Source organism: Rhodamnia argentea, chromosome 7, assembly GCF_020921035.1.
Source record: "Rhodamnia argentea isolate NSW1041297 chromosome 7, ASM2092103v1, whole genome shotgun sequence".
Lineage (NCBI taxonomy): Eukaryota > Viridiplantae > Streptophyta > Magnoliopsida > Myrtales > Myrtaceae > Rhodamnia > Rhodamnia argentea.
Window position 1 is genome coordinate 20,751,429 of NC_063156.1, and position 21,531 is coordinate 20,772,959.

At 40.9% G+C, this 21,531-nt stretch overlaps 2 protein-coding genes across 2 annotated transcripts; both read left to right on the top strand.

The window, feature by feature from the left end:
• Positions 1 to 935: 935 nt before the first annotated feature.
• Positions 936 to 1,681, top strand: LOC115734973 (18.1 kDa class I heat shock protein-like). Its single transcript, XM_030666011.2, has one exon. It carries the CDS (start codon positions 1,049 to 1,051, stop codon positions 1,544 to 1,546), a length of 498 nt encoding a protein of 165 aa, XP_030521871.2. The 5' UTR covers positions 936 to 1,048; the 3' UTR covers positions 1,547 to 1,681.
• Positions 1,682 to 3,253: 1,572 nt separating this feature from the next.
• On the top strand, positions 3,254 to 3,720 carry LOC115734699 (copper transporter 2-like). The gene has a single exon (XM_030665599.2). The coding sequence runs from the start codon at positions 3,254 to 3,256 to the stop codon at positions 3,701 to 3,703; it is 450 nt and encodes a 149-aa protein (XP_030521459.1). The 3' UTR covers positions 3,704 to 3,720.
• Positions 3,721 to 21,531: the final 17,811 nt, after the last annotated feature.

The window sequence follows — 21,531 nt, forward strand, 5'->3', positions numbered from 1 at the left end:
GAAATTTGAATTGACTCCACTTAATAAAATGTGGCAGTGATATTGTATATTGCCATGCCATACCATGCCATGTCTCTTATTCCCTAACTTATGATCATCATCCTGAAAAATGACATAAAATGTGGCAGTGATCCCAAAAATGACGAGTATAGGATAGATTCGATCTCGGAAAGTAATGTTTGGTACATGTAATATTCCTCATATGGGCGCAAATTATTTCTAGAAGCCTCAGGATTAATATAGACTAATTCCGCAATAATCGAAAGAGTCTCCTTTTTTCCATCTCTAAATTCTATCTCCATACATCATTTTTCATTTGAGATGCTTCAATACTGACGTTTGGGCACCTAAATATATTCAATAGATGTACTCATTACCACTCAAGGATGGTTGGCCTTGTGTCAGGCTGACATCCGTAAAATATAGAGTTTCCTGGTCATAAAAAAGTTATAAACCTATTGCAATATATTGTGCTAATTCAGTCATAATTTTTTTTTTTGGCTAATTCAGTCATAAACTTTTTGCATTTGTGCCAATTCAGTCCATTTGACTGGTCGACACCGACGTGGCATTGCCGGCGATGACTGGACTTTTTTAAAATAAATTTTTAATATTTTTTTTTTTATCTTTTTCTTTTCTATTTTCTTTGGATTTTTTTTTCCCAAACCTTAAGGGCCGGCGAGGGTCACCGGCCGAATGAAACTCTCACGGTGAAGTAAGGGGCTTGACGACATTTATCATCCATTCTCGCTCTTTTCCAAATAGGTTAATAATTTGCTATTAGTTCCATGTATCAACTCAACTACAATCTGAAGAAATGGTGATAACCCATTTTGAGGTAGACATTTAAAAAGTACAAAATAGTGGTAGGCATCCATGGAAGTGCCTTTTCTTCCGCTATATAAATGCAGTTTTCCTTATTTCCCCAACATGAACCAACACAAACCCTTCCAACCAAACACTAGTCAATCCGTCACTCTCTCATTTATATCTCGTACATAACAAAAGCTTCGATAAAAAGAATTAGAAAGCAAGTAAGCAAGCAATCATGTCCATCGCCCCAGGTGCCCGGAAAGCCACCTACTTCCACGACCCTTTCGCCCTCGACCCTTGGGACCCGTCTCCACAATTCCGCCACCTTGGAGCGCCTTTCAGCTCCCCGGGGCTGCCGTGCCCTCACTTCACAGCCGAGACGGCCGCATCGACGCTCACAACCGCGAGGGTCGAATGGACTCAGACCCCGACTGCCCATGTCTTCAAGCTCGACCTCCCGGGGGTCAAGAGAGAGGAGGTGACGATCGACTTGGAGGATGGTAGGGTGCTCAAGATCACCAGCGAGAAGTGCCTCGAGAAGGAGGACCGGAGCGATTGGTGGCACCGCGTGGAGCGAAGCGGGGGCCGGTTCATGACGTCCTTCGTGTTGCCCGAGAATTGCAAGCCTCACGAGACGGAGGCATCCATGGAGAATGGGGTGCTCACGATCAAGGTCCCGAAGCTCGAGTTGCGGAACGGGCAGGGAGGATCGGTTCGCATCGCCCTCCGCTAGGACGACTGCAAGTTTGATGAATTTAGTGAGGACACTTGTTTAGCAGTCCTGTAAGTGCTCACCATAATACTTATGTTTCCGCGAACAGCCAAATAAATTGTTGGTTGCCCTAAAACTAAGGTTAAGTAAAGCATATGTAATGATAAATCTTATCTTATGAAAGTGAATACGCATGTGGATTTATACATGATTATAGTTTGCCACACTAAGCATCATGATTCTCCATAAGTCCATAACATATTTAGTAGATCAATACCATATTGATCATGACAGAATATTATGCTTTGTCTTTATTTTATAAGCCATTATAGATGGATCTCATGTCAAATAGTAGTGTAATATGCATAAACTAGTAAAATTGTTGAAGCTATTCCTTTAAAATTAGGAAAAGGAAATCAACAAGTCAATACTACTGAAACCCTCAGCAGAAGATGTAGAATTCAGATTCTCGTGTGCCACCCTCGAGGTCTTCGGCTGGTAGGAGTTGCCACCTTCGAATTTGGAGGATCAACCCCTCCATGGTCATTCTGAGCCTCCAAAAGTTGAGGTGTCTCCTTCATATACAGAGATGGCGGGCGGTCCCTCATCGGCCAGCTGAGAGGGAGCGTTTTGGTCACCTCGGCGTTGCGGGGACGGGCGACTGCAGAGAACAACCATCGCCTTTGGTCACTTCTAGCGTCCCAACCATTGGCCTCCGCCCACACACCACTTTGCGATGTGCTCAATCTTAGCCCTTCGATTATATATGCTGTTGTTTAGGTTAATTTAGAATATTTCAGTGCTTCTCATTAATGGAATAGATCCCAAACCAGTATGACCTATGAAATCTGCAAGAATAAATCTGAAAATCCACGTTTGACAAAGGAAGTTATCGTTCTATGCCATAAAGAAATGTCCCCAGCTTGCACGACTACTATCGTCCAACTGTGGAAGAACAATCGGACGATGTGGTCGTAACATATTGGAAGTGCAAAACCAAGGTCATTTAATTCGCGCAGAGAGACAGCAGAACAAAACTCAGCTGTCTAGTCGGGCCGATCCAAGAGCCCTTTAGAGGCGTCTCGGGTCGTGTCCTATCCGTCTTTGCTGGCGCGCAAACCTTAACTCAGTAGACGGCAGATCTCTCCGGCATGCATATCTGTTAGCTTTGGATTACTTCTCTCACTTCTCATACTGATAATATTAGAACTATGAAGATCATGCTTTCTAGATCAATGCCCCGTCACGGGAATAGCATCCATGGAGATCCATCGATCAAAGAGTTCAAATTTGCAGTGAAGAAGTATTTTAGGCAACATTACATTAGTTTTAATAATGATGCCCCAATTGCTTTTTGCTATGGAAAAGGGGCATGTGGGAACATTTGAAGAACATATCTCTGGTTTTAAGATTTGAAGTTTGGATATGGTTAACCTCTTTGAAACGATAAAGTTTTCATGTTCGTCCTTATTTAATATCTTAGGGATGTAAATTTTATTTTATTTTTTGGTCAGAATTTTTAGGGATGGAGTTAAATCAACAATGGGATAAGGACCTTGCCGGCGCATAGCATTGAAGAGGGCTTAAACCCTGATTTTTTGCCTGTATCTTGGCGCACCAGAACCAACAATTCGGCCTCATCCAACAATTTCTACCAGCTGCAAAATCCTCTACTTCGTTTCGACTGATCCAACATAAATCCCACTTCGGAGCACACCCTAGCTCGCAATGCCGGGGAAAATGTCTCCTCCGCCGCCCCACTACGGCTTCCTCCGGAACTGCACGTGCATGCACCCCCGTAAGAAGATGGGGATGATGCACATGACCTTCTTCTGGGGCCACAACGCCGAGGTCCTCTTCGACCGGTGGCCAGGCACTGACCCCAAGATGTATGCCGTCTCTCTTGCCTTCGTCTTCGCCATGGCTGAGCTCGTGGAGCTCCTCTCTTGCTGCAAGCTCGTCCGGCGAGCAGGTTCGGACTGTAATTTCGCCGTGGGCATCTTTCGGACGGTTCTCTACACGGTGTGCTGCGGGCTGAACTACATGGTGATGCTCGCCGTCATGTCGTTCAACGACGGCATCTTCCTCGCTACGGTTAGCGGCCACTCGCTAGGGTTTTTGGCCTTTGGCAGTCGGGTTTCTAAGAAGTCCAGCGGGGCGGGCTTCGTGAAGGAGTGAACTGATCTTCCACCTATCGGTTGTTGGTAAAATATAGTCAAATGGGATGAACAAAGGAATCATATTCTCAGGCGTGATAACACTTTCTTTAAGAAATTATTTGTCCCACAACGTTGCTAATGGTTTCTGACAAAAATCCTCCAGGATACAACAGAGTCTCAAATGAGAATATTAGATAGCAATTCTAATATTTCTCCGAGAGCTCTTTAGGAAACGATTGGAAACGAAGGCTGTATTTCTCTTGTTTGAAAGGACGAAAATTGAAATTAGAAGCTGTGAACAATGAGCAGAATAGTTAAATATATAATGAGAAAAAAACACACCTTTTTGCGTCCCGAAAAAGTGTTAATTCTCACATACCTTTTCATTGTTTGAAAACAGTTTTTTGTTTTTAAAAAATTGCAACTCTTCGTGTCTAATAACGGATAGTTAAGACATACCTATTCATATTCAAAATTGTACATCCAATCACACATTTTCATGTCCGAATTGGTAGTTATTTTTGAATAGACACAAACATTCCAAAGGTTACAAGAGTGTCGGTTCGGTGGTTATGTCCGAACAGACATAAACCTTCGAAAAGATGCAAAAGTATCTTATGTCCATGAACAATCGCCTTGTTCCAATGAGTCACAAAATTTATTTATATAATAATAATTTTGAAATAAAAAATTTTAAAAACAAAATATAATTGTTGAATAGAGCCAATTCCGGACCGCGACTGCGTACCCGCACGCGGGTATAGTGAGGTGTAGTCCATTTGCCCATTTCTTTATTTGAAAGACAATGTTATTCTTCTAACTAATAAAGTGAATTGCTCTCTTCCTTTCATCCTATGTGGGATGCAAAAAAGGTAATATTTTATTTGTTTTTCAACCAAACTTCAACACCAGTTGCTGAGCCCGCTAAAACCGTCGTACGTGGAACTCGTTAAGGTTCATTTTACTTTTCTGGAAAATTGTTTGAAGATGCTAGCATTTAAATAAAAAAGCAACCTTTAATTTTTATTATTGCAACTTTAATTTTCGTGCAGTAATGTAAAAAATCGTGGTGGCTCAATTGTGAATTTTTATTAACGGCGATTTCAGCTGTTAAACTCGTCCTGCCCCTTTCAATTTGATTATATATTTTCGACCAAAATTTTTTTTTTTATTGTATATGTATTGGTCCACAACTTTCGCTAAAGATGAATACATAGGCCCATGGACCGACAGCGAGTCCCGTGAAAATTCCCCGGGTCCGATGGTCCAACAGGGCGAATCCCAAGGTCGGCCCATTTGATGTGGCCCAGCAGAGCCGAGCCCATCCCTTAGGTATTTTCAAGGCGGCCTAAATGGGCCTAGTTGAACTGGGGCATTCACTTTCCAAGCCCATTCGAAAATGCTAGAACGATGTTTTGTTCTCTTCCCTTTCGTCCATTGGAAACGATGCTTATAAGTTAGGTCAATATTCAGTTTTCAAGCTCAATGTCTGTTTGTCAAATCTGTTTGAATTGCGGACTTGGAGGAATCAAAACTACTTCACAAACGGCCGTGATACCACCAGCTCGAGCGGCAAGTGCCCATGGATGCTGTGAGCTCCAGTGGATTGCGGCAATGGAAGCTGCGACCTCGAGCTCAAGCGGTGAGCGGTGGTGGATGCCACGAGCTCAAGTGGAAAGCTGCCGTGGATGCCGCGAGCTCGAGCGGCCATGGTCAGGGATGCTGTGACCTCGAGCTCGAGGGGCGATGGATGCTGTGAGCTTCAACTCAAGCGGCCATGGTCGCAAGGGGACGGGGGGAGAGTTGCAGACAAGAGAAGAGGGAGAAAGAGCGGTCCGATTTTCTCCCACACCGCTAATATTTCATGGACGTCAAACCACGTCAGGAAATTCCGTCGCCGGATCGGCTCAGGGATGACTACTAGCTCTTTTTAGAGAACGTGGTTTCGTACAAAAAAATAAAAAGTAGAGCTCCGGTCTTGAATTTCGGGTAAAAGTTGACGCATCACTAGCGCTATTTCAACTATATATTAAGAACTGTTCGATTCACAAATCATCCCAACCTTTTCTATATTGGGCCTAGTGGTATGGTTCCCATTTCTATCCTTGCCCAATGGGTCTACATCCATCCCCGAATGTCCTTGGGTATTGTTCACTTGCCTGCCATTCCTTTAATGTTTGGAACATATAAATTATGCTAAAGTTGAAATAAAAGCCTATTTCATCTCTCTTTTTTTAATATAAAAAGACACTAAATGTAGTATGTTCATTTAGTCACTTGTACATATAGTATGTTCATATGAATATCTAACCATACGTCACAATGTAATACCCTCGTGACAATTACATATATTCATACCAGCAATTCGTGGCGATGATGCCGTCGATGGGAAGGAAGAAGCTGTCAAGTAGGGTTGAGTTGGTGGATTGGTTGAGCAACCTTTGAATGGAGAGGAGACCCTTCCCATGTACGCGCATAAATCAAAATGACAACATAGGAAAATGACCAACATTACATTACATATACCCTCCTAATTATAGTGGGTTTGAACTAATTGAAACCGAGTATGTTTTTATGTCGCATATGAATCACACAAGTTAAGTTTCTTCTTCTCCTTCTGTTTCTTTGACAACTCAGGGACACAGCCATAAAAAACCGACTACCTGTGGACCTATGAAACACCCCGCAAGCCCCCATAAACCGGTTAAGTTTGGGCCTTCGGTCTATGGAGGTGACCATCGACCCAGAGTTGATCAGATTTGAATGACCGACCTCTAATTCCCGAATTGAAAATTCCCTTACGCCTCAACCGATAGCGTCGGCTCTAGGATTCGATCCCCTAGTTTAACATAAAATATTTTATAAAATACGGCAAAAGAACACTAAAAATGCTAAAACTTGTATAGGGTATTTTAGTGTTCAAATTTTTCGCCAACCCACTTAAGTGCGAAATCGAAGCAAAATAATAATAACTTAAGTGTCAAATCGAAAAAATTCTTGCCAAATTTATTATGTGACATTTATAATTAAACTGTTAATATGACGTAGCATATTTTTTAAAAAAAAAAATTCAGTCCTCATGGACTACTAAATTTAAAAATAAGATAAAAATTTAAATTTAAATTTAAAAATAAGCCAAAAAATAAAATTTTTTAAAATACAAAATTGATACAAAATTTTTAATTGAATTTAAAAATAAGCTTAAAAAAAGAAAGAGAGAAGGGTGGAGTGGAGAACTAGGAGGCAAGGTGCAGTCGACAAGGATGGGGGATGGCCGGCGGGGGTCGTTGGGCTCTGTCCGGTGGCCGGCGATCCCTACTAGCCACAAACGAGGACCCGCAAGCTCTCCTCCAGATTGGGCGAGTCGTTGGCCCTTGCGTTCAGCATGAGTTGCAAGCGACGGGTCGAGACTTGGCGACCCCGCCGACCATCCCCCACCCGCACTCGCAATTGCCAGCAATGATAGTGCAAAGGCGGCGGCGTAGACTATGCAAGCCCTTGCCAACAAGTTCTCAATCATTCTTTATTTTAAAAAATTATCTTTTTTATATTAATTTAAATTGTTAGCTTTTTATTTTTTAATCTAATTAAGTTTTTTTTTTCTCTGAACTTTTAGCTTTTTTGTTAGTGCTAACTGGACCTCCCGTGAGCCACGCCTGGTTTTAGATATTAATAAAAAAAATTGTCATATCGGATTTTTGACTAATTATATTGGAGTTGGCACTTAAGTAATCATTTTTTCAAAAAAGCTAGCGCTTAAGTGATTATTATTATTATTATTATTATTATTTTGCAATAGTGTGGGCGGCATACACAAATTTTTGACACTTTTAATATCTTTTGCCAATAAAGTACAGAACATGTGGGGGCAAGAAGTGGAAGTGGGTCGCATGAAAGGTTTGGAGTTTTTACCCCATTTCAAGGGAACATGGACTGCACGACCTGCCCAGCCCAACCACCACATTCGCACTGAAGCAAAAAGTCAACTCACCTGGCCTTCTTGTCTTCCCAGAATTGTTGTTATCATTATTACCATGATTATCATTTTCACTATTGACGTAGTAATAGTAATTATTATTGATAATGACTCTTGAGTTTTTGCAACTTTACTCCTTTGCATCTTGCGCTTTTAGAAATATAAACCTTGCAATTTTTAACCAAACCGCATGCCCCGGAGAGATCTAATCTTTTTTCCTCTCAGACGATTGCAACAACCTTACAATAATTATTTTCTCCAAGTGGAGCATTTTAGGGACCAAATAGAACAGAAAAAAAAAAGTTCAACGAGTACATTGAATGTCGGACAAAAGTTTAGGAACTGCCCACGAGATTACTTCATACAAATTATAGAATCACGCCGATACTATGTTTTCTGTTAGCACGGCAGTTTCGTGATACATCCTTTGCGCCTTACAACATTGTACCACGTCATTGTTATTAAGTTAAGAAAAATGTCGTAACATATCGTATAATTATTTTGCAATATTTAGACACATCCCCTTAATTAGCTGCAAAAGTATCGAAAAAATGTAGGGTAAACCGACGCACCTTTCCCATTTTCAATTTGATTCATCATTGGCTCAATGCACGACAGTTTAAGCTTTTTAAATTGCTAACAAGGTAACAACACCCATGTGCGATTAGAGGGTAGATGACAAGTCCTTCTGGGGCTTGGACAGTGATCTTGTTAATCAATGCTTTGTCGCAATGAGTTTGGATTTTCCCATTAGACTTATTTGTGAAGAATTGGTGCAAGTATTTAGCCCACTTAATGATCTTGATTTTTTCAATGCACAATTATTTAAATAAGTGGTCAACGGCCAAGCTTATGGATGGGTTACCCGAGTTAACCATCGATAAAAACAGATTGCAGATGCACATAAGCTTGGGGACAAGGTGGATAGTTCCAAGACATTCGGAATCTCGATTGGACGAATCGGCAAGACGGTCAACGGGTAGATCTTGACAACGACTAATCCTGTGATTAGGGCCCTCATCACGTTTTAATCATATTCATTGTATCGTGGGGTGGTCAGTATAAGATGAAATCAAGCTCTTAAACAATCTTAGTTTCAGATGCGTCTATGAAGAGGGAGATCACGCGATGGTTCACGAGCCATATGATTGAAGTATGTTTCGTCTACTATGGTTAATAAGATGGCAAGAAATTCTAAACTTTGTGTCAATAGAAGAAATCGTTTGCACTCATCCGACTACTACCATCGTGGATTAGATCTTTAGGACCTTGTCTCGACGTTCGCATGTGACTCCTCATTGCAAGGCACATTCATGGTTGTGCGCGAGTCAATACCAATGAATAGACCGAAGTGAAGAGGGTGTGAGATGAGCAATAAACAATCGTGGGAGACTTGAGTGCTAGGTAATAGGAAAGGAAGTATCAGAGGATAAACCTTAGTCGATGAAAAGAGGCGAGATCAATGTTTGAGAGAACTACACCGGCATTCTTGTCTCTGGGTTACCGAAATGAAAAATGAGTGGGGCATCTAGGGATGTGGCTAGTATATTTAGTGAGCGATATATCGCGACATGGCAATCTCGGCCATGTTAACATCCTCTCGTTTGGATTATTACCGCCTTCATTATCCAGCTCTTGTTATTGATATTTCACATTTTAACCGTAAGTTCGTTCATTCTTAGTATAATGAGAAAACATCGATAAGTACTCATATTAAATATGATTCGAAAATTCGAATACGACAAGATATAATAAGCTCAATTCATGTACCAACACGACTACTATGTTTTTATGGTAGTCTAGCTAGATAACAACTAGGGATAATAAGTATGAAAGCACGCCGATTACAGATTGACAACCGAGACAGAGAAAAGGAGGGCCAGTGGCAGTGAAACAGACAAATCGAACGGACAGGATTCGGCAACGAGTGAATCAACGACGAAAGTCAAAAGCACTCCACAAAGGAAGCACGCCAAACGCACCCGAAAAAACAACAAACGCAAACGGGGAGTGCCTGCGACGCGCTGGACCGCCAAAAATCGCGCGTGGGCACACCATGGGGTTGGTGTTCCGATCGCCGACCGTGGGCACGTGTCCGGCCTGCACGAAATGGCCGGGAGCCCCGGCAAGCGGTTGCCGCCACGCTGTTGCCGACTGCCACGTAGGATGGCAGTCCCACGCGCGAACGCCCACGTCGAATTGGACTGCTCGCGATCCCCGGATACGTTCACGCCTCCCTGCCCTGGCACGTGCCGCCTTCTTCCCCCCCTCACGGCTGGCACGTGGGTTAGTGTGGCCTGGCATGCCAATGAAATGACAGTTTGATTTCCCCAATAAAAGAAGAATTACATGAAAGTATTAGGTAAATACGCAAAATAGATTTCTCTTTTTTTTTTTAATCCAACGCAAAATAGATGTTGCATGCAAGTATTATGTAAACACGCATAAATTTTATTTTTCATTTTTCTTAAACACTTATAATATATGATGCGCATATCATGTAACTAATAAGTAAAAGTTGTTATAAAGCTCCATTTACTTCATGAAAAATAATCGGTTCACAAAATATTTTTTTAAAACATAATGTTTGTATTGTTTAAAATAATTAGTTTTCAATATCAAAAATAATTTATATTTGAAACATCTTCGTAGATGATGAAAATATTTTTCGTTAATTTATTTTTATAAGCAACATAAGTGACCATCTTTAGAATTTATTTTTTCAAATTGTTCATTTTCTGCGAAACAAACGAAGCCTGAAAATATATGTTCACATTTATCAAAACCAACAAGATTATCCTCGATAAATTATTTCCTAAAGTATGAGCAATTCTTACATGCATCTTCACGCAAGTTCTACACGTATGAGCTATTAGATCATGTAAATACCATGCGAATCAACATAATAGATTTATAGTTTGTTTAAAAGTATTTTTTCATGGTCTAGCATCGATGTACAATTATATGTGAGGAAATTACAATTCTTTAAACCAAATAGACTTTATATTTTCCTACATTTATAGCTGGGGGAAATTTCCGTTGATGGGTCTTTGGTGAATTATAAATATGGGTCCGACATTGGTGAATTTTAAATCATTCACGTTTATATATAATTACGTTTGTATTCGAGTAATGTTCATAATTTGTGAGCTACCAATCAAAGGCGTGATCTGAGTGAGAAAAAAAAAAAAATAGATCAAGCAAGAAAATTTGTCTATAGGAGGACAGTGTGCCCTTTTAGGTTTCTACCATGAATGAGGCTAATTTCCTTAAAAAACATCAACTTTAGGTCTAATGACGATTTTAGTCCGAACTTTTTTTGTCTCACTAAAAGCTCCAACTTTAGGTCTAATGACGATTCTGACCCTAACTTTTTTTTGTCTCATAAAAAAGCACCAACTTTACGTCTAATAACAATTTAGGCATCAACTTGTTTTCATCTCATGAGAAATCACCAACTTTAACTAGGGTCTCAAATCCGGTTGGCGTTAATTTGGAACCATTAGCTATTTAATGTGTCAATTCCATGTCATCAATAATCCACGTGGCTTGTTGACCTGGATTTAAGATACTATTCATTGCCTTCTTGGTTATAGGTTCTGAACTTGCTCATCCGCTTCGGGGAAGGGGGTGGGGTTAGGCTTGTTAAAAAAAGAAGGCTCTAATCGTGAGGTTAACGGATCTCGTCCATGGTGTCTCTTCATGGGAGATAATACACAACTTTGAATTTTAATGAGGCAATTGATGCTTGCGGGTGAAGTGAAGGAGACGATGAACAGGTTAATCGTCGTCCTTCAAGCTATACCCAAGGTGAAGCAGATGAACAACTTCAAATTTCGTGCTAAGAATATAGTGAATAGTGCCTTAAATCCACGTCGGCAAGCCATGTGGATTTATTAATGACGTGAAATTGCCACGTTGGACAACTAATGGTTCCAAATTAAGGGGGGCCGATTTTGGGACCCGAGTTAAAGTTGGTGCTTTTTCACCGAATAAGAAAAAGTTCGGGTCAAAATTATCATTGGACCTAAAGCTGGTGCTTTTTATGAGACAAAAAAAAGTTTGAGCCGGAATAGTCATTAGACCTAAAGTTTGTATTTTTTTAGGGAATTAGCCCACCATGAATGTGGCTTACACCAATTTGCGTTGGAACCATGATTACTAATGTAATTTAAAAAGGAGGACTATAGGGTTTCATGTTTTATCCTAATCCCATCAATTTGTTTCATTATGATTATTAGTACATCAAACTTCTACTACCCATTGCGCCCTCTTTTGTTAGGAAAAAATGGCCTAAAAATCGAATCATAATTTTTGGTGCTATCCTATTTTTCTCATGAAATTGGCACCATGGGCCGGAAGTTTATTCTCATCCTAGCCAATTGAGGGGATATCCGTTATCCTCTGTTTGTTTCATAAAAAGTAAGTGATTAAAAAATATTTTTTTTTTTTTTGAAGAATCACTTATATCAATCAGAATAATTAGCCAATAAAAAATATTTTCATTTTTTACAACAGTTTTTGTCTAAATATTTTCTTGCACAATGATAACATATTCATTTTTGCAAGCAAACATTTTTCAAAAAATATTTTTCAAATCATTCATTTTTTGTGAAACAAATGAAGCCTGAAATGAAAAAAAAAATATTTTATATAAATCCAAATATACTCTTGCTTATTATTTCCCAAGCATACATTTACCAATTTTGACGTTTCAATGTAATTCCTTGCGATTGCTAAATTCACTTACCATATAGTTCATATGTTTTTTTTTTATGACCGAGGTTCCGCGTGGCCGGTGAGCTTACGCTCCAACCAGCGATGAAGCACGACTAGTCCTCGGGGAAGCCGTAGGACCCCACCACCACGGCGCTCCGGGTAAGACACTGGTGTTAGCACGAACGCCGCCTAGCCCCGGCGAGCTTGCGGTCAAACCACGGTTCGAACATGTGACCACCAGGTCACAGTATTCTTACCAACTAGGCCACCGGCCGGTGGGTAAATATAGTTCGGATGTTGATATGTACTTTAACCTTCATTTTCTGTTCAAAAGAGATTAGTAACATGTTGTCGCGACCTAAAAAATAAACAAGTTAATTTTCGGGCTAATGGATTATCAGATTAATTAATTAACTAACCTAACTCGGACTCTCCCAAGTCCATACCAAATCGCAACTTAAGGTTCAAATAATTAACATACAATGTGTTTTGAATTTGGAGTCGCCACTAATCATTTTCGGTAGGTTGATTAGAAACCTAAATAAAATAGCGGGAGAAGACTATCTTATTTCCGCGAACCAGAGATTTTGAATTCGGGGATTTGGTTACGCTAGATTACTCTAACGCCCTTTCGGTACCATTTTCATGAAAAAAATTTGATTTGGCAATTTTGATGGATTTTACTTGAAATTCAAAGATGCAATTTTTTTGATTTTTTTCTTCTTTTTTATGGGGATGTAAAACATTGAACTTTGTACAATATACACCATGGGTGATTTAGAAAGAAAGAAAACGCAGCCAATCACGAGTATTTACAAAATTAAATTAACATGTAATAATGCTAAAATTTGGAACACGTGGCATGTCTAAAATAAACAAACAAATATTCAAACCAAACGATTACATTTTTGTAGATCGAGATGGAAAGGGTTACCTTCTATTACACAAAATCTTACTCACGTACACGTTATGGCTTCCTTCAAGATCTCGGAATTGGAAGAACGTGGCTATCGTCGAAAAAAGGCAAGTAGTGGCGTTGTTGGATGGCGAGAGGCGAAGTACGTGCCGGGACTCGTCGAAGATGATGCTCGACTAAAACTCTTTTCTTCACTCTCAAATTTTCTCTTACGATTTTTCTCAAAAACTCTCTTTTTTCCTCTCTAAAGAATTTCTCTCACAAATTCTCTCAATACTCTTCCACTCTAAAACTCTCTCAATTCTCTTTTCCTCTCCCCCTCAATTCTCAAGAACTCTCCCCCTTTTATAGCCAAATTTCTCCATCATCTTCCCTTCTTCATCATCTTCTCTTCATCACCTTCCCTTCATTATCTTCCCTTCATCATCTTCCCTTCATCATCTTCCCTTCATTATCTTCTCTTCATCACCTTCCCTTCATTATCTTCCCTTCTTCATCTTCTCTTCATCACCTTCCCTTCATCATCTTCTCTTCATCACCTTCCCTTCATTATCTTCTCTTGGTATTTGCAATGCAGTCCCTGAAGTTTCAAGTATTTGCAATACAGTCCCCGAAGTTTTAAGTATTTGCAATATAGTCCCTGAAGTTTCAAATCTTCTCGGTGTATTTTTCCATCCCATGCCTAGTCTAGACGCATGCTAAATTAAGTGTTCTGCTTGCCCAATTATATGCCAATGCAATGTACGCTAAAAATAAATATGTGAGATGATTTTTATTTAGAACTAAAATTAGTTCTAATTTTTATGCAAAAAATAGATTAGTCAAAATTTAGGCGTCAACAATGCTGCCCCTCTTTGAGTGGAGGCTCGTAGAGGTTCCGCTCAAAGACAAAATTGAATCCTAAATTTTGACAGTGCAAATTATGGATGAACTTTTTGGCGGGAGTTTTAATCCCATTTTTTATGTAATGAAGTGATGCATGATATGCAAGACTGTAAATAACATGTGTCAAAACTTCTCATTTTTCATGTTAGAGAAACTCGCACATGGATCGCATACAAGAATACCTGTTTTACCAAATTTCTCGTAAGCTAATGGTTCTCTTAATTTCCAAGCTTCTTTTTGCGGATGCAAGGATTTTAAGGTATCGGTGCCTTATCCGTTACCGCAGGCTTTTTTCTGGTGCGAGACAGCGCAAAATATGTGTGTCGTTCGAGATCACAAGAGCTACGTCGTTGTGAGTCGAAAGAAGTGAAATCAAGTTCACAAGAGCTACGTCGTTGTGAGTTGATTAAATGTTGAAATCGCCAGTGCATATGTCTTCACGATTCGATAAAGGGGAACCAAAATCATAAGAGCTACGTCGTTATGATTTGGTTTGGATCAAAATCATGGGTGCTTATGTCTTCATGATTTGATAAAGGAGCCGAAAATCATAAGAGCTATGTCATTATGATTTGATAAGATATCAAGATCGCCAGTGCATATGTCTTCACGACCTGACGTAAGAGGCATATTGCCCGAATTGAACAATATTTGATAGGAGCACCATCGAATGGAATCGATAAGTACAAAAGGGGCATATTGCTCGAATTGAATCATAACAACTGTCATCAGAAGAGTTGTTAATTGGAAAAGGGGTTCAGAAAACTTACCCGGGTTTTCCAAACGATTAATCAATGAACGAAACAGATTGCTCGTATCGTACCTGGTAGGCATTTGCCAGCAAAACTTGCTCATTCAATAATCCTTGGATGAATTTCGAGACCTTGGGAGGGAACTCGAACATCGGGAATGTATTACCTATCATAGAATGTCAGAGGTAACACACACAAACATATTCAACAATGAGTATAATGCAATCATTCATACTATGGTTCATGCATAACCATTCCGTCAAGTTTGCATTACCAATTTTGTCCAGGGAGGTTCTCACATTACGAATACCTCGAATGTGAGTCGAATGGGGGGACTTCAGTCCGAAAGGGCTTTCTCTCACTCTCGAGAAAAGCTATTTATCCTGTCTCTAGGATTCAAGAGAAATCACTCAATCTTTCCATCATCGCATTCGATAAGGATCCAAGTAATCTCGCAATTGATACGACCGAGCCGATCCGGGAGGTCTTGATTAGGACCGTAATGAGAGCTAGGTCAAAGGTTTACAAAGGGGACTCTAGTTGAGTCAAGGCTGCTGAAATGAATTTCTTCGTTATCTGCTCCGGGTTTACAAGTCAAGAACCCCGCAAAAATGAGAGAGAAATAATCTTGCTCGAACTTCTTCGAGTGATGCTTAAAATCATTTAACTCTACGTTAACTCAAGTGCCCTAATCGAAGAGACTTTGGAGGGTTATAACGTAGGCTAGGATTGGGGACCGAGGAACGAAAAGGCTCGTTTTGGCTCAGAAATTAAATGAGAAGGGGCTTGACGTTGGTGATCATCGCCGACTAGTCACCGATCTTGGTCTTCCGGAAATGTCTTCGTAAAGAATACCATCATTGAATGAGGGATGGTAGTTTTTTACTGAAAATTGCACTTTGCAAACCGATTTCTTGGGGAGTCTTCTTCACAACAAGTGTCTGTCAAGGATTTGCAAGAGACACAATGCAAACATGTACATGGAATTTACAACTTAACATGCAAAAATGTACATTCAAAATTCAGAAGTACTTTACAAATGAATGTGCATTGGCCTTACTTTTGGTAGGCACTTTGCTTTTCCTATGCTTGAAATTTTCATATGAGATCAGCATTTGCTTTTCTTACTCCCGACTCTCATTTTTTCTTTTTTTTTCTTTTTTCGAGAAGAGATTTCTTTTCCTTTTTCTTTGAGAGCTCTTCGATATCTCTTTATTTTGCTTTTTTTTTTTTTTTTCGAGAGCGGGCCCTTCTCCTTTAAGTTGAGTTTGCCTCTCCTTTTTTTTTTTTTTTTTTTTTACAATCCAATGATTTTTAACCAGGAATTACAACAAACATAAACATTTACAAAGAAAAATTATGTAAACATAAAAAATCTAGCATACAAGAAATGAGTCCATTCGGGAATTCTCTCGTTGACCCGACCATCTCCAATTCTAATCCTTGGGAAAATGCTATCTTCGTCTTTGGAATGAGCAAATGATCACCAACGGGGGTTTAAGAAATGAATTTGCAGGCTCAAGTGGGCTATGCAAAGAATGAAGTGTATAGATAGAGAAGTGAATGCTCTTCATCATCCTAAGGCACTTGAATTAAAATTCGAGTATAAATGCAAAGAAACACCCGAAGATTAATGTTAGTCCGAGCAAGAAAATTTCTAACCATTTACCTCGTGTTCTGCTTGGAATTAACTCGTCTGGACTCCGGTGTGGGGTGGTTCTTGACAGGGGTGAAGAAATGAAACCACCGCTCAAAAGGGGTAATCAATGGATAACCTGTAGTGTTTAGGATAGAGAAATGAACGCCTCCGTCACTTCGGTTATCGTACCTTTCGCGAGAAAACTCTTTACCTCGGGAATGCGGAATTTTGCCACCGTTCATCTCGCTTTGAAAAAATTGGACGTGTTTGGGAAATAATTGCCTTTCATCATCCTGTCATGCCCCATTCCATACATTTGATGTATCTTATGTAGTTCATATTCCTTATTCAGAGTTGGTAAATTAAATACGAGGAACAGTCATGCACAAACTATGCAATGTATGAATGTTTTCGAGCATATAAAATGTAGCAACTTTTTATCTTGGTGCAAGCACGTAAGAAAATTCTTAAGGGCGTGAATTGTGAGTTGCCCCTGCTCATGCAAATGAGTTGCAAAACTTCATTATCTAGTTTGAGACATGAGATTGTCAAAGGCTCCAGGAATTTCTCATTTCATTAATTTTTCGAGAGAAGGGATACTTCCCTATCCGGAAAGGCGTGACCCCGTAAAAATCAAAAGGGAAAGCGTCAATGTACGTTCTCACGTTCTAAACGAGTTGAAACGATACCGCTTTACCCTTGTACGTATTCCTTGCAAACTTTGAATTGAAAAGATCAATTCATCCGGATCGATCGTGTGTCCGGGATGTTATCTCTCCAGGTTACGTAACCATCTTGGCTGAGTTTCAATCGGCACCGAATCGCGAAGCAAAAAAGTTTTTATTAATCTTTGTACATTGATGCCAAATCCCAGGATCGAACCCGGGATGCCTCGGACCACTGTCATTCCCCCAACCACTAGGTTGTGGTGATGTTGGCGTCCATGGTTGGTTCGCTTTTTGCTATATTGTTCTCAAAACGGTTGGCAATCCCCTGTCGAGAATAAAATAAGCATAATTTAGAGTTTGAAATGACCGAGAGCCAATTGGGACGATACGGAGTTACCCATCTTTGAGCCCGTTTGGCCTTTTACTCGTATTCTCCCAAGTAAGGCTATTCGGAATTTCTCTTTACGGGCGTTCGGAGGCGTCGTCCACAAATTGATTTGCTATAGGCCTAGCTTAGTAAGGAACTTACGCATTTGACAAGAGAGGAGAAAATTCGTCCTTTAACTCTAGGTAAATTCTAGACAGCTAGAAAGTAAAAAAAATATCCCACGCAGGGGAACTATACATGGAATTAAAGGAGTATTTATGCAAGATTGGTTCCACCTCTCTTGCTGGCCACTTCAACGATCAACTGATTTTGTCTTGGACTAAACACCAACAATCGTTGTTTGAAGACCCATAATAACTTGCTTCGGATCACGGCTACGGAGGTCCTTCATTTCCAAACAGGCTCATCAAGGTAGCAAGCTCATCATCAAAGTAATCTTCTGATTTTTCGAGCAATTGATACTCGAATTGGGCATTGTTACTTGCTAACACCGGTGATCACATTGCCGTGAGCGATCGACTCCTTAAGCTTGAGCCTCCGTCGTTGCTCGGGAACTTGTAGGGATGATCAACTGGTCCGCTACTAGAAACACCAGCGGAAGGTTGGTATGACCTGTATTCTTGATTGGGAAGTGGCCGGGTACCTTTTGCTCTGTAGGTTTTCCCGGAATTGATCTTCCAGCCAACTCCGGTCCGGTCGCCATGGTCCCAAGCTGCATCGTGCTTCCTCGCCTTATCTCTAACCCTTTGAAGGTGATTTGTGACACTTTGCATGGTGAGTCCGTCTATATTCATCATTTTATGTACAGCCCGGTGGTCGTCTTGAATTGATTCCTAGTCGTCGAACCGCCTCAATGAATATAGAATGAAGCTTGGCGGACCAAAGGGGCCTTTTCTTTTGGACAAAATCGTCGTCGTCGCCTTGGTCGTGGTTTTTTTGTACAAGTAATTGCTTCCTTACAAACATGCTGCCAAATGTTTTGGAGCACTTGAACGCAGATCGGCTTCGCGGGGACGTCTCGAGCACCATGCGATATGGCCCTCGTTATGAACTCGCTGATCATTACTTGCTGATACTACGATGACCCGTATGTCCAACTCGGGAATCAATGATCTTTAAGAGATCGAAACCGTCCATGTCGATCCCTACGACGCCTGTGACGACGATGTCAAAATCATATTTGTACCGCCTCGGCACTTGTAAGGCATCCGTTGCTTTCGCATTAGCAAAAACCCCGTACATGCAACTTCTCAAAGATAGCAACGAGGATTGAGAGGGAAACGGGGTTGCCATCAATGACCATGACTCTGAGATCTTCGGGATAGGAAGGTTCCCATACTTCCTTTGGAATGAACGTGTTTTTCTTTTAAAACCTTCCATATGTAGATCAAAAATGGCTGTTTCGACCGTAGATCGAGCTTTAGATGTTCTCGGACTTGCAAAACACCGCCCGAAAATCACAAAAGTGATGGTGGTCTTTCGTGACGAGTTCTGGTGGTCATTTATAAACTTTTTCTGATCCGTTAGTCTCGCATATAGGTTCTCGCTTTTTCTACGAAAGAGGACAACTTTTTCTCTCCTTTCCGGTCTTAGTGCCTTGGATCCATTTCGTAATAACTCTTGCCTCTCACTCAATCTGTCATCTTTTTCCTTTTCTGATATGTAGGAGCCCTCAAATCTTTTCGCTTTCTCTATGAACGAGGCAGTTATTTCCTTCCTCGGATCTTTTCGGTTCCCCCTACGAACGAGGCGAGTTATTTCCTTCCTCAGATCTTTTCACTTCCTCCCGAGGCGGTTATTTCCTCGAATCTTTTTGCTTTCTCTAATAACGAGGCAGCTATTTTTTTCTCAAATCTTTTTGCATCTATCTATGTGAAGGCTTTTAATGCTTTTCCTTTCGGCGTTCAGTCAAATCTGACAAAGAATTCACGCATTTAAGCATGATGATATTTGCGGATAGTCTTGTTTCTTTGCCCCTTGATTAACTCTAGGCGTAAAAGGAAGAATGTCTCACATGGGGACTTTGTAACAAACAGTACATTCATTCACGCATGTCTCTACTTCTCTTGAGAATTCATAAGGGCTAGCTAGTAATGCTCAAAAGAGTGATATTTTGAAAGCCCATAATAAAAACTCAAGCTTCATGTAGGCTACTGATTCGGAGTTTCATCGGTGTTGAATTGGCCGATCGTGACATCGGGGAAACTCCAATTGTAGTGATGCATGTCACTTCCCTCGAAGGGCATCGGTTTCGCCTCCGCAAGGCCGACTTTCGGGATGTATCCCCAACGAAATCCGATTGTGCGAGAACTTGCTCGGGAGGATGAATCGATAAATGAGCATTTTCAATGCTCGGATGTGGCTCATCAAGGAACATGCCACCAAAGGTGATGGGGTTGCTTGCAGACATGGCAAATAGCGATGTTAAGAGCATCCCTATACCTCTTGATGTCCGCTCGAAGCTCTTCATTTTCTTCCTTTAGAGACGCAAGTTCATGACTTTCACTTCGAACCTTCACTCGGGCCCGCTTGTTTTGAAACCAAAACCTGACCTTCAAGGGCTCCATTCCTAGCTTCCGGCTCAACTCATTTTTTCGTTTCCCGTTCACGTAAGGGCACTCCTTAAAGGCAGCTTCGAGCTCTTTGATTTGATGTTTTCTTTTACGGGGTTGACTACGGCTGCCGCCGCTGCTATTGTTGTTCTTGTTATCGAGATCTTGAACTTCACCGCCAAGGGAGTTGGGTTTTACTACCTGGCTGGATCCGCCTCGAAATTCAGCAGTTCATTCTCGGGGATGTCTAGGTTGGTTGCCTCCAAGTAAGTGCTTTGGTAGCCTCCAAACATGTTGGATTGAAATACTTCTTACTTGCCTTTTGTTCACTCTACTCTCCGTTGTATGCTTACTCTCTCCAAATTCTTCCGAGTAAACATGCATGTTCCAGAGCCTCCCTTTTAACGTGGATGAAAACCACTAAGCCGGTGCTTCTCCCAAGATTTCGTGTTTCCCGCTCTGTCTTCTTCATTTCCTTCTAACATGGTGGGACCCTCAAATCTTTTCTGCAGTATGCTTGTCCCTCTTTTAATATGGCGGAACCTTTAAGTCATTTCGCAACTTTTTTCGAATTCGTGAGCCTCGAGATGGTAGATCCATGATTCACGGACGAAACGTCCGTAGTTTCACCCGGATAATTAACTCGGCCCCCACAATAATTATTGCTATGACTTTTCCTGCCCTTTAAATTAGGATTTAACGCCGAGACGATTATCGCTTTCATATCTTCATCTCCAACCTTCTAAGCACTCTTTCGGATCCATTCTTTTTCGGTTGCTTCAACAACAATGGCCTCCCTCCCCGCACACGTCTTCTCGGCTGAGGTTTTGGCCAAATGGGAGAAACTTTATAATCTCCTAGGCCAGGGCTACTCTTATATAGCCAACCATCCGGAGGTCGAAACTGAAATTCGTCTTATGTTTAGGGATATGGACACTACTTCTATTCAAGGTACCAAGTTAGAAGAGGAATATAGGATCTTCCCTACCCTCTTCACTAACTTCCTGGAGGCTTACAATCATGCTCATCAAGATGTTACTTTGGCCCATCTTGTGAGGGCACGCTATCAGGATCGGACGGATAACTTGGTGTTGGCCGGTCTTGTAGCCGACAATTATAAGAAGGCCCTTGACTACGGTAATGATCAAGTCTCACTGCTGATTCGTGAGAGGGGGAACTTGGTGGAACGTTTGGCCATGTCTCGGACCATCTTTGAGCGTGATCCGCTCAATATTGTTTTGAAATTCCAATGCACATGGCTGGAAGAAAGGATGGACGATCTGACCCTGGATATAGCCCGCGGGAGAATGCTGATCCATGACTTGGAATTTGCTTTGTCGAGTATCACGAGG